This window comes from Pituophis catenifer, unplaced genomic scaffold (assembly GCF_029215685.1).
Source record: "Pituophis catenifer annectens isolate HBS135680 unplaced genomic scaffold, rPitCat1.0.hap2 SCAF_3, whole genome shotgun sequence".
NCBI lineage: Eukaryota > Metazoa > Chordata > Lepidosauria > Squamata > Colubridae > Pituophis > Pituophis catenifer.
The window spans coordinates 45564410-45578140 of record NW_027256883.1 but is presented as its reverse complement, the minus strand read 5'-3'; the positions used below and the strand labels follow the sequence as shown (position 1 = coordinate 45578140).

The 13731-nt window shown below is 36.8% G+C and overlaps 1 protein-coding gene across 1 annotated transcript in view; it reads right to left on the bottom strand.

The window, feature by feature from the left end:
* Positions 1-12492, bottom strand: part of TRAPPC8 (trafficking protein particle complex subunit 8) — a 72229-nt gene extending 59737 nt beyond the window's left edge. Inside the window, exons 1-2 of the mRNA XM_070940565.1 lie at positions 12241-12492; positions 9941-10135 (exon numbers count right to left, since the gene is read on the bottom strand). Of these exons, the coding sequence (XP_070796666.1) occupies positions 9941-10135; positions 12241-12397 (352 nt within the window). The 5' untranslated portion in view covers positions 12398-12492. The remainder of the gene's footprint in view (positions 1-9940; positions 10136-12240) is intronic.
* Positions 12493-13731: the final 1239 nt, after the last annotated feature.

Here is a 13731-nt window from a genome sequence, read left to right as displayed (position 1 = left end):
TTCCATATTACTACATTCACTTCATACTTACATTGTGTTCTACAAATGACCCTCCTCTATCTTTTTCAGTATCATATTAACTCTAAACATACTGTCAGTTTCCTAAGCGCATACTGTACTCACCAGTCACTATTACCGGTACTTGTTCTTGGCTCTCCAAATGGTCCAACCATTTTTTTGAGTCCCATTCCCTTGTTCCCATTTTTTCATTCGTATTACATCATTGAATATCTTTCCCCCATTGGATAGCATTATTTCAGAATGTTACAAGATTTTTCCCCAAGCTCCTATCTTGTTTTCCATTTTCATTATTTATTAAGCATTTATTAAGCATAACTACCAACTATCACCAAAATATGGCTTCTTTCTCTTTTCATATACACGAACAAATCCTTACTGACACCAATTCATATTTTCCTGACTTTACATTTTAAGACCTTTCATTTATAATTAGTCATGTATTTAACAACTCTACTTCGTAAGGTGAGACTATCTTCAAATCCTTCCAGTTTGATTTAGTTTCATTCTGTATACCCTATTTTCTTTTTGTGCATAAATTAATATTTTACCATTAACTCCTCTTATATTCCAAGTTATAAGTTTCCTTATGCTACATTTATCACCAGACCAGAATAGAGACACTGAGATTCACTTGTACATCATTATTTAGGTCAATCAGTGCTTGACATAATACTTTTTAATCTAGACAAGACATATACTATACCTGTGGCATAGGAAAATAGCAATGACAATACTGATCAATTTTAGCCAGTATGTCATAAACACATGCTCACAGAATCTTGGAAAGTCAGAATCTTTAATGTAGAGATTATTTTTCAAACCAACATATTGCATCCCATCGATTAAGAGATAAATGCAATAAACTGACACACAGTCAAGACACATCTAGTTCATATACTGTGCTAAAAAGGAATCTAGGTACAGGAGAGAAAGACAAATGATTTACAAAATCAGAATCACAGCAAACTTTTAAGGAAGATTTATTCTGGCTGCTTGTATAAAAGAAGAAAGGATATCAACAGACTATTTAGAACACAGGCAACTGAAATCGGCCGATTTTCTCTAGTGCAGGGGTATCAAACTCACGTCATCATGACAGCATCATGTGACGTATTGGGACTTCCCCCCCCTTTGCTAAACTGGACATGGGCGTGGCCAGCGCGTGATTTTTCCAGCCTATAGGCCGGGAGTTTGACAGCCCTGCTCTAATGGAACTTTGTTTTAAAGGGCAAGTAGCATGTTAGAAGTGAAAATAATTTTCAGAAATGCACCTCAAGTATTATTCCATAGAATAATTATTCTATTACCATTATTCTAATGGTAACACACAATTTTATTCATATAAATTTCAGTATTATTTTTAAGAGAAATATAATTGCTTTTTCCTGCATGCCAATGCCCTAAGATAAATCAATTTTTTTAAAAAAAAATCTTGATGAAATACAACCAAATTTAGTGAAGCACATAAGAATACATTTATTATGCAATAATAAAGGCCCATTCATAAGTTATTTTAACAAGAAAATGAACAAACATTCACATATAATTGCAAGAGCACTTCTGATACCATGTATGCATAGACATTATTTAAGGTAAGAGAAAGGAAAGAATTTTGGATGCAGTAGATATTATAAAAGTCAGCATGCACAATGAAATTAATCAGAAATTGAAAATGATTGTTTCTGCGTTTAAAATTCCATTATCATAGTCAGCAATAGAATATGAATCGACTAGAGAAACATAGCCGCCACCAATATTCTTCCAGGAAAAACAAGATGATTTTGAGAAAGCACTACACTACAATTGGATTATCAAGAAATATGGAAGCATTATGTAATAGAGGAACAGAAATGGAATAGAAACCCACACCTGTCACACAAAATACCTGAATAAAATGTGGATGTATTCAGTCCCATCAGTGTGTCTTTCCAACTACTGTACCAAGGAACACTAGCTTTAACTGAGTGATCTGACAGAGAAAACATGGAATTATTACACTAAGCAAATAAGAGTTTGAAATATCTTGTTCACCATGTTATATTTCCTAAATTTTAATACACACATACCAATATGTATTTAGATCAAACTGATCTTTTTGGAACAGTTCACACTTTCTGAACACATCTTGAAAAACACATTAACATATCTATTTACAGCATGTTGAAGCTGGTATCCTGTTGGAACAAAAATATATGAAATGCAGCTAATTTTCAAATTTATAATATGCAAATGTACATAAGTTAAAGCATAATGAAGTTTTTATGGGCAATTGATATCTTTCCAAAAATTAAGGAAGTTTAAATCGGTTGGACTTTCTGTGAGGTTCCATTTTAGTCTCAGAAGATCTAACCAACAGGAAAAAGTTCACTTCATTTCTTCCCATTAAAAAACAAGGGTAAGAATTCTGCTTTCTGTGGAAATAGCCCTTCCTAACTTAATTTCTTACTGATCGATAATAACCACTTTAACATTCCTTATATACAGTACATCAGTTAGAAACATTTAAACATAGCAAAGAAAGTTAATTCAGAAATGACACACATTCATACCATACATAAGTTTTTCAGAAATCTGGGTGGGTCTTCTGGTAACCAGAGAGGCACATTATAGAACAGGGGTGTCAAACTTGATTTTATTGAGGGCCGCCATCAGGGTTGTGTTTGACCTGGGGAGGCTGGAGTGGGCATGGCCAGCTCAACATCACTCATGTCAGGGGCTCCTGTGGTGGCTTGAGCGCTTTGCCAGAGAAAACGGGCTCCCGAGCTCCATTTTTGGCTGCGCCAGCCTCCTGCAACCCTCTCCCAGCAAAAATGAAGTTTTCTGGTTTCTCTGTTTTCACTGGCAGAGGCACTGTGGGCCAGTCCTTCACCGTTTTCAGGGTGGCCCCGCAGGCCAAATCTAAACACTTCACCAGCCGGATCCAGCCCCCAGGCCTTGAGTTTGACACCCCTGTTATAGTAAATCTAATTTATGTTGTCCTTCATGAAAGATGTTGCTCACAGGTAGGAATAACTTAAAGCTATATCCTAGGTCAAGGGTCTGCAACCTTAAGCACTCAAAGAGCCATTTGGACCAGTTTCCCACAGAAAACACCGGGAGCTGCAAAACCTGGGTGGGCATAGCCAACTCAATGTCATTCACTCCCATTCAGTCACATGACCCCTAGCCACACCTACCCAGCCAGTCATTATGGCAGAGAACTGGTTATTTAAAAACACCAGGAGCCACAAAACCCATTTGACATCTTTCTCTCCCCCCTCTCTGTATCTCTCTCTCCCCACTCTCTCTTTCTGTAACTCCCCCCTCCCTCTCTGTGTCTCTTTCTACCTCCTCTCTATCTCTTTCTCTGTCTCTCTCGCTCTCCCCCCCCCTCTGTATCTCTTTCTGTCTTTCTCTATGTCTCTCTCTGATTCTGATATGAAGCATTGGGTAGGCATAGGCACTCTTGCAGCGCCTTCAACAGCACAGTGAACTTTAGCGTGCTTCACAATGGGGAAGATGGGGGTCCCCTCCTCCTCCTGGAACCCATTACAATGCAGAGCTACAATGCAACCCTGCCCCACTCGCCCCTAGCAACAGGACGTGACTTACAGCTCCAAGCCTGAAGTGGCAGGAGGTGAGGGCTGTCTTGAGCACAAATGTGGCCTGAAGGCAAGTACAGGGCCGTTTTGCTCCTGCACTAAGGCTCCAGTGACCCTTTTCCTCCTCCTCCTCCTCCTCCTCCTCCTCCTCTCGTGACTCTCTGGCCAACTGTGGCGGGACCGGGAGGTCGCGCATGAATGGGGAGATCCTTCTCAAGCAAGCACCCAGGCTCGGCCAAAGCGCCGCAAAGGCACGCAGGGTGGGTGAGTTGACCAGCTGATGAGAGTCTTTGGCGAGGACGCTCCAGCTTTCTCAGGGCCTGACCCATGGGGTGAGAGTGCAAGGTTCAGCGGGGCAGCCCTTTTCCCATTGCCCTGAGTTTCTTAAAGCCACGACTGGGCGCTGTGGGCCCATTCTCCTTTCCGTTGTCCCCCTCCTCCCAGATCCCATTCCCACCCTGCCAGCCCTTGTGTTAGCAAGGCCAGCACTGGTCGTGGCCAGGTCAGGTGAAGAGTGAGTGGGAGGGGAGGGCGAGAGGCGGGACTAGCCAGTGGTGGGTTCAGCCGACAGGGAGCCATAGCAGAGGGCCCAAAGAGCTGCATGTGGCTCCGGAGCTGCCGGCTGCCGACACCCGTCCTAGGTAGCCCAGCATTTTGTAACACAGTTTGCATCACTGTGTGTCCAAAAGAACTTTTCATAGAGATAACTTTATTTGTTCTCTAATGCTTGAAGGTTGATACCTCATACCAACTTGCTGCTCTGTAGATTTCTTCTAAACAAAAACAGTTGCTGGTTCTCTAGCACAGTAAGTCATAAAACCAATAAGCCACTGGCAAAGTATGCCTGATACATTCTTACCTCCTACCGTAACAGTTGGATAGATACTTGCTTTCAAGCACTTTCTATCTTCTATGAGATGAGAAGGCTTCCTACAAGAAAACTACCTCCCTAAGATAGTTGGACTTGGGCAAAATTTAGATAAAACTATTTCCTAACCTTATGAAACTCTGAATTCACCTTAAGGAGAAAATAAGAGTCAGGCCTGATTACTAATCTATCTGAATGAAAAACACAATGATATCCCTTAACTGATAAAGCTACTGTCCCCCTAGTCTTCTTACTGAAATTACTGTCACCAGAAAGTTTTCCCATTCAGTCTTGAACAGGGGCCTCTCTAGTGGCTTGAAGGAAACCAACACTAGACAAATCCCAGCATATAATTGTGATGACTAACATCAGAAAAAATACAGTCTCCATCGCATGTACACCTCAGTTCACTATCCAAGCTTGCCTGAAGGAAAACTAGGGATAGGGAACTTTTGTTTCCATTTGAGTCAATTTCTTTCTCCTGGACCAACAATTGATATGTGAATTGAGGCCATTTACTTTTATAGTGAATATCAAACTCTTTTGTCTTTGTTAAATTGTTTTTATGTTATTAAATCTCAGTTCTTTGTCAAATGGATATAGAACATTGCTTGCTACTCAGGAGAAGCTGAAAAAGAAGTTATTTAATAGAAGTCACAGCTAACACTAGGTTGGAGAGGCTACCATCAAAAGATGCAAAAGCCCAAGCTCTACTTAACTATACCTTTTCCAGTCATAGGGAAAGATATAGTTAAACTTTTCCTATAAATTCCATCTTTGTGACTAAGAATAAAGCTTTCTGTAAATGTTGATATAAGATTCATAACAAATATTACTATAGTCAGAATATTTTTAATAATCCAGGTATTTTCAAAGTGAGGCGGGAGTGGCTAATCGAAATTTCTTTATTAATTTATTTAATTTATCCTGTCACAATCAAATATCTCTGGCTAGCTTCATACTATATAAAAACAAATTAAAATATCGACAAATTAAACCAATCACAACAAAAAAACATAAAACTGATATAGTCAAAAATCATAAATACAAATGACAAATAATAAATAAAAACAAAAAGGAAATTTGCAATTTCTTTGAAATGCAAATTTGAAATCTACTTTTAATAGCTTAGATCTGTTGGCAGAGTAAGATATAATGCTAAAGATTATAGTCGTGAACTAGAATTAAATTATTGATTCCTTAATGTATACATAAATAAAATATTCTCTTATATTGGAATTCAACTGTACACGTTACACACTGAAATTTTCTCTAGACTGATTTGGCTAAAATAAATTTAACATTTTAGTTTATTTTAATAATATTCTACTGATTTATTCCAATTTAAGCATATTAATTATAAAAAAGTGATATTATGCAAAAATTAATTGAAATGTACAAATCAACAATCTAGGAAGAATTGCTACATTTGTATGCAAAAACATCAGAATTTTGTACACTATTGATTTACTCTAAACTAAGCTATCCACTGGAATCTGCAATTAATTTTCCTCCTTCCATTAATGAGAATGGCTTAAGTAATCAGAAATTATTTGTTTAATGCAAAGGTGCTTCTAGATACTTTGGACCCATCAAACCCAAACAGCATGGCTAATCATAAAAGATTGTAGGAATTAATCTAGAAACATCAGGATGGCACCAAGTTACCTAGCCCTGATAACCAAGTTACCAGCCAGAAGACTCAAATCCAGGAATCCCCCACTGGCACTTGTACAACATCTGCCCAACAACTTTAACATCGATTCCCAACAGAAAGTAAAATGGGTCGCTGAACACCCAGACATAGGTAGACATATAAATGACCCACTAAAAAAGTGCTACGCTTTGAATTACCACATCAGCCATGGACAGTTCTGAATAGGATTCGTACCTCACATGGCGTCTGCTGTGACTCTCTGTATAAATGGGGCATAGTATTCTCCCCATCAGTGCGACTGCAAAATCCCATGTATCTGATTTTTTTAATATAAACAATGCTCCTCTTCAATGGTTAGATGGCCTAGACTTTGGTTTTTGAACACAGATCTTTTTAACATTTATATTTTATTTATGTTTTATTAATATAGGTGAAATGTTAATAGATATTGCTAGTCCATGTATGATATGCCCTACACTAAATAAAATAAATAATGCCTAGCCCTGACTTAGGAATTATTTGTAGGGAAGATTCTGGTTATTGATCTTTTACAAGATTCATTATCTCAAACACAATGAAAAACTATGCCTTTATTTTAGCTGCATTCCATTTAATAATTAGCTCTAAAGAATTTTAAAACTATAATAAAATCAAACCAAAGCCTTCTCATGAATAATTTTTTTACTACTTGGTAGCTATTTTTCAAATAAAGAAAAGCAACATTATGCACAGTGAATCATAAGTAATTATTGTGTTACATTGGCTAGAAGATACTTCCAGAATCAGTTTTACTCAGGAAGATTCTTCCTAGTATTTATGTTCTTTCTAAGTACATACTAAGGATATGGAAACTAAAAACAAGCACAAGAAATTGATTATTACATTCTTACGATTACAAAGAAGGTTAATATTAAAAGATTAGAAAGATTCAAATTTGGTATCAGTTACACAATGATCTGAAGCACTTATCTCTCTCTATTGAACAAGCATTTTTCACCAGGAGACTGTCAGAGGACTATATAAAAATTTGGTGCTTATATCATCTACATTCTTAATATTTACTTCCCCTTTTTTTTCAACCAAAGTTATCTAAATGTAAACAAATCAATACATAAATGTACACATGTGTATGTATAATGAGTATTCATGTAAGCTCTTCCTTTTTTCTCCTTTTGCAATTTTTTAAAACTATGACTACTAGGAATTCTGAAGAATTCAGTTCTGGCCTTCATCCCTTTCCTTTCAACACACTACTCTTGGATGGCCTCAAACCCATGCCTTTCAGTACTAGGACATTAAAGTATATAAAGGTATTTCAGAGTACTTGTTTCCAACATTTAGACTAAATGAATATTTCCCTAATCTATATTGCACACCAAACATCCTTGGTGTGCAATCTCTTTGAGGCTGAGGTGTTGTCTAGTCTTATACTGTATCATCTTTATGGACATAACATCTGACTCATGTTCTTCCTTCACTTCAAGTTTTCATCTTAAACTGCAGTATTTCTGCTTGACTGCGTTTACTCACTCAGTAGATACTGTGTATCTCATTTTTGCTGCCCAAACCTCTTTCCTTATTTATTAACAATATCAGCATCTCACTTTTAAATCTGCACTTATTTGAGTTTATTTTTTACTTCCTTTCCTTTCCCCTTCCCTTCCCAAGATTAAGGAATGGGATACTCCTGCCTTTATAAAGTGCAAAAATACTTCTCTCCCTTTGACAGGAATAAAAGCCTACTGCAATCTTTTTTCTCATCTTAAGTCTCCTGAAGTTTATCCAGAAATATGCAGTCAAAATAATCCAACTTGCTTAGTGCTCTTATCACATGATGGCATTCTTGTCTTTAAATCCCTATACTAACTTCCTACATATTCCCTTCAAAGTTCACAATAATGTTGCTTAACTATACCATTTTAATATATCCTGAATGTAAAATTTATTCTTTCCACTCCTATATGATGCCTCATCTCAGTTTCTTCAAATTCCTCAATATATATGTGTGTGTGTATCATTTTAAATCCTTTGTCAGTTTTAAACGAAATTCATCTATAAAAAATAGACAGATTTCTAAGCATAAGCAATTGAAACAATCATATGTTTTATTACATTGAATGCTAGACCACAAACACTTTGATGAAAAGAACTGTTTTCTTGTACTCTGAAGGTGCATATAATCAAGGTGCTACCATATATATAAATAATATAATAGAACTTTTGGTTATAGTGCAGTCTTCACTTATTTCAAATACTAACTGGTTAAGAAGAGTGCAAACATATAGTATTGTTCAAATCCAAAAGTCTGGAGTATAAGTCATCCATTTATATACCATTGAATTCAACAGTATTCTTTTCAAACAAAAATATTCAGGATCAAGCAGTAAGTTTTAATTACTTTAATAATACCTCATACCTATTTATTTGCAAAAATACAGCTTTAGTTATGATTATTTTTTGCTAAATTAAGGTATTTAGGAATTAAATCATCCAACAAGAAAAACTCAAAAGCAATATTGAATTGGAACCAAATAAATACAATTATTTTGCGCAAAACAACTTGACAAACACTACTTAATTATATATATTACACTTTACAACATTGCATTATTCAAATGCAATAGTGACCAACCTGCATTGAAATGTAGTATAATTTTATACACCTTTCACTACAACAATGAACTATTGGAATGTATGTACTGAAAATGTTTATGTTAAAAATGTCTGTTAGAACAAACACCAAAAAAAATTAACGAAGTTTTAAGACAAAAAGAAGACTCCAATTGAAAAATAGTAAAAAAAAATAATCTTACATCCTTTTAGGATATTTTAAGTCAGAAATGTGCTTTCTGGTTTTTTTCACTTCCTCCGTCTGTTAAAAAGTTTTTTTCCCATTATCACTTCCTTGTTTTTCTCAGTGATCTGAACTATAAACTAGTACATCTAACTAAACAAAATTATCAATATTTTAAAAAAGGTTTTTTTTTTTGCAAAGTGAGCTCAATTCTTAAGAACTTCACAAACATCAATATAGCTTTTCTGGAAATAATTTTTTGAAAGTGGTTTGTTTCCTTATTACAGCTATAATCCTGGAATTTCTGGTTAACATTCAATACTAATCAGATCAGATCCTGCTTGACTTCTCAAGCTCAGTCAATATGAGTTTGAAGACATAAAATCAGAGATATAAAATTATTTCATAGTACAATCAGAATTCAGGGCTAATTAATCTCTTCCATATTACTAACATATATTCTATTCAGGCAATACTTGTGGCTGAGTCCTACTCCTTCTTATTAAAGGAAGAGAAACAGCAGGAAAATATTGCCAATGATCAGTGCTACCTGAGAACTTTTCTGTACGGAGTAGGATTGGTCTGAATTACACCTCAGAGATTGCTTCCAATTCTATGATCCTGTAAAAAAATACTGAGCGGATAAAAGAGCTAACAGGGATTACAATTTATAGGAATAACAAGCGCAAACACTTTTAACACTAAGTGATATATTAGGAAAACATCATTTCAAATATATGTAACCAAATCTTTCCTTATTTTTGATAACTAAAAAAATAAAAGTTTTTGATTAAGAAACAAAACTAAAACATTTTTAACTCTGTAAATATGAAGCATACAAACTTTATTTATGATAGTCAGACTTTTATAGAAGGAACTGTACTTTCCCCACACAGAAAATGTATGTGCATGTGTATATATGTAGTGTGTGTGCACGCACGCCTTTGTGAGTGCACATGTATATTTATTTTAAATTATTTATGACATCTAATACATATGGGGATCTTTTTGTTACTTACCACTAATGTTGAGATCATAATCTCCTGCAGTAATCACATTAGCTAATAACCCTTCAGCAGGCTGGCTAACAGTCACCACATCATTCAGAAGTTTTCCAATAGCTCCAGGCTGAGGTGGCTGAGTAATAATGTTGTTGACAGCTATTTTCAAGTTTTTGATTATGTGAAGTTGATTGTTAGGGTCTCTCATATGCACTGAAATAAGAAAATAAATGTGTTTTAAAAATAACCTATTCTGATACTATGTATCAAATCCTTAATTTGTTTTTCTTTCAATGAACATGTTTGCGTGCCCCAAACCGCTTTGTTCTCTGAAACTTACAATATATATAGGAAGCACAGAAGCACACATTAGGAAAAACTAATTGCCAGCTGACTTTAGCACTGTGTATGCACAAACATAATTGGATATAGCTCCAAATGTTCAAAATACGAATAAAATTGTCTTAGACGACAATAAGAGGACTTTCTCAGATGTAATTCTTTTTGTTTTTATTACAGATTACAATTGGAAACTTGCATAATTGGAAGTTTTAAACTTATCCTTTTATAGAGTACATTGACAGTCAAACAAAAATACATAATTTTATCTGTTTTTAGCAGAACATTTCAGCTGCTTAAAAATAAATAAAAATGTTTAGAGTAAAATAATGACGTTTTCAGTAATAAGAATCAAATATAAATTGTGTCTCATTGAGGTTCATGATTATAATTGAACTATAGAGAAAACCAGCATTAAATAATACAACAACAGAATAACTGAAGTGTTCTTCACAATGAAAACCAGAAAATGTAACCAATACACAACTTTTCCCGGAAAAAATCAAGTTTTCTTATATAATATTTTAATTTCTGTGAACAAGGCACATATTATTTTATAGGTAGTCTTTGATTCATGACCACAAGTGAGCCCAAAATTTCTATTGCTAAGCCAGATAGTTGGGTAAGTTTTACTCCATTTTATGACCATTTTTGCCATAGTTGTTAAATGAATCACTGTAGTTGTTAAGTTAGTAACATGAGTTATTAAGCGCATCTGGCTTCCCCACTGACTTAGTGTAAGAAGGTCGGAAAGAGAATTACGTAATCCCAGGAACCATCATAAATATATGCCAGTTGCTGAATTTTGATTACATGGCCATTGGGATGCTGCAATAGTCGTAAATATGAAAAAAGATCATAAGTCACTTTTTCAGTGCCATTGTAACTTTGTAAATGAATGATTGCGAATAGAGAATTACTGTACTATTTTGAGACATGTATGTCACAACTTTGGATACATATAGTGTACACTAGCTAATACAGAAGGGTTGTTAATTGTGTTATGCAAGATATACCAGTACTTGAATAAATAAGCCCAACTTAGTATAATATAAATCAAGGGTTTTTGCAACTCAGAAAATGTATCTTACATTACATTTTGACTATGTTGTCCACCCATTCATAATGAATGTTAAGTCCATTTTCTAAATTCCCACCAAATAGAAACTTGCATTGGTTGTGGATTCCCCCCCCCCAAAATCTTACATTTCTAGATGCATGTTATATTTGCTTTTGTTACAGTATTTCCTGCATCAAAATAAGAGGAGCAATGTGTTTCATTGCTGAGACTGAGAAGGTATACTTTTGAGACCCAACTTTTTTCCCTGCACATGTGTGGGGACTCTTGGCCATCTCTCAAGATGTGTTCAGGCTGCATTTGAGCAGAAAAGGCAGTCTGGCAACTACACATATGCCAAGACACACATATGGACATTCAAGTGAAAATCATCAACTTGAATTATACCCACAAGTGTACAAGTACCCAATGCAGCAGCCAAGAAGGTATACAATAATAATACTAAATCCTTGTTAGTATTTAAATTACTGGAGTTCTACTAAGAGTACTTTTGGGGTTGTCTTCAAGGACAGCCCCATCTAAGGTTTACTGTAGATGCCTAAACATGAGGAGAAGAGAATAAATTACCAACATAATTCCTGGTCCCAAAAATACAGGGATTAATCTAGCTTTATCATTTAAATATCTGGCCCATGCTTATTATTAAAGAAACTATTTTTGGTAAGGCAGTTTAACTCTCGTTCCTAGATATTGTCCATATATTAGCAGAATCCAGGGGGCTGTCAAACTTTGGAGAAAGGGGAACAGCAGAAAGGCTGCCCGCTCGTGTTCTGGCTCAAAGGGGAGGCCTTAAAAGGGCCAGGTAGCCTCCCCCACGCCCAGCTGGCGAAGGTGCTAAGAGCTGAACTCCCCTCCCTACCATGTAAACAACCCAGTTCCTTTCCCGCCGAGCGATACCGACCTTCCGAAGTGAGGCGACAGAAGGGCTTTACCAGCTCACAGAAGCCCAGGTTGTTCTTGCGGGTGATTCTCTCTGCCTCCTCGCTACACAACGCGGCCACTAAAGGCACAAACGAGTCCTGGAGGAACTCCTGAACCGACTGCACCCGCTGGGCCATCTCTCCGATCGACGGAATGGCCCAACACACCGAGCTCCAGCCGACGACCTGCCGGACGGCCTACCCGCCTTGGCCCACTCTTCTCTCGTCGTTCCCCTCCGTGCCGGAGCCGAATTCTCGCCGATGTATACGGTCCTTTCCCTCCCCGCCCACCCCGTCCAGGATGAAGAGCCGTGGCCTCAACTGCCACCTTACCGGCCCCTCAACGACCGCCCAGAGCCGCCATATTGGATCTGAAAAAGTCAGACAAGTGGGTAAACTAGGCCGGCAGACTTTGCGGCTGTCACGTGATGGGAGTGGACAGGAAGAGGTGAAAAATCGAGCGAGGGGGGAAAGGGGCGGGGGCAGCCGCTGACGTGTATCTTACGAGCCGCTTTCCCGACAGCAGCTGAAGGTAGCGGGAACAACAATGAAAAGCGGAAGGCTGAGAAGCGCTGAGGGTTTGGCAGCAGGTCTTCCATATTAGACCGACAGAAGCGAAGTTTTGTTACAGGGCAACAACTTCAACGTTTGTCGGTTGAAGGTGTCTATGCTAGGATAGCATATGGAGAGAAGGGCGCTTACCTAGGCTGACCACAGCTTGCTTCGGTTTTTGTAGCCAGATCTTATAGGTATGCTTAAGACGGATCGCCTAGCACTTTTTTTCTTCTCACGGTAATTTCATTGACAGTGACTGGCCCAAAGTCATTTCAGCTGAACGCGGGATATCTAGTCCGCATCCAATATTTATCCATACAAAAACGGTGTAGGCTTCCAAATCTGTCGTGTCCTATTTTTTTTTCTTTTCTTTTTTTGCATTTGTCTGATCGGTTGGACACAAATTAGGCAACTATGTTTTAGCCTAATGTTTTGTGTGAAACATTAAACATTAAATATAGGACGATCGATTTGTGAGTCAATAACTTTTTTGAACTGAGAAAAATGTGGTTTACTGAACAACTGATAGTTAACCATGGAAGAGTATAGGAGATACATTGTATCTGTGGTTTATGCGGATTTTTAACTTATTGATCTGGCTGTAAAGTGGATTAAAAATGTTTCTAATCATACCTTTTCAAATCTGTACAAACAGTGGTTTTCCTGCACTGAGAAACATAGTTTAAAACAAGTATGGATACCATTGCAAAAAATAAAATATTGTATAAAAGCTGTTGTCCCCACTGATGATTGTTGCTTCTTACTAACAATTCCAGATTATTCTGAAGCTAATAAAGAATGTTGTATCCCTTGGATATTGATAGCCCTTCAGTCTGTTTCTCTATCAGTTCATTGGGCGATTACATAGACAATTTAATGGTCTGTAATTTTCCAAACTTTGAATGCACATAAGGATT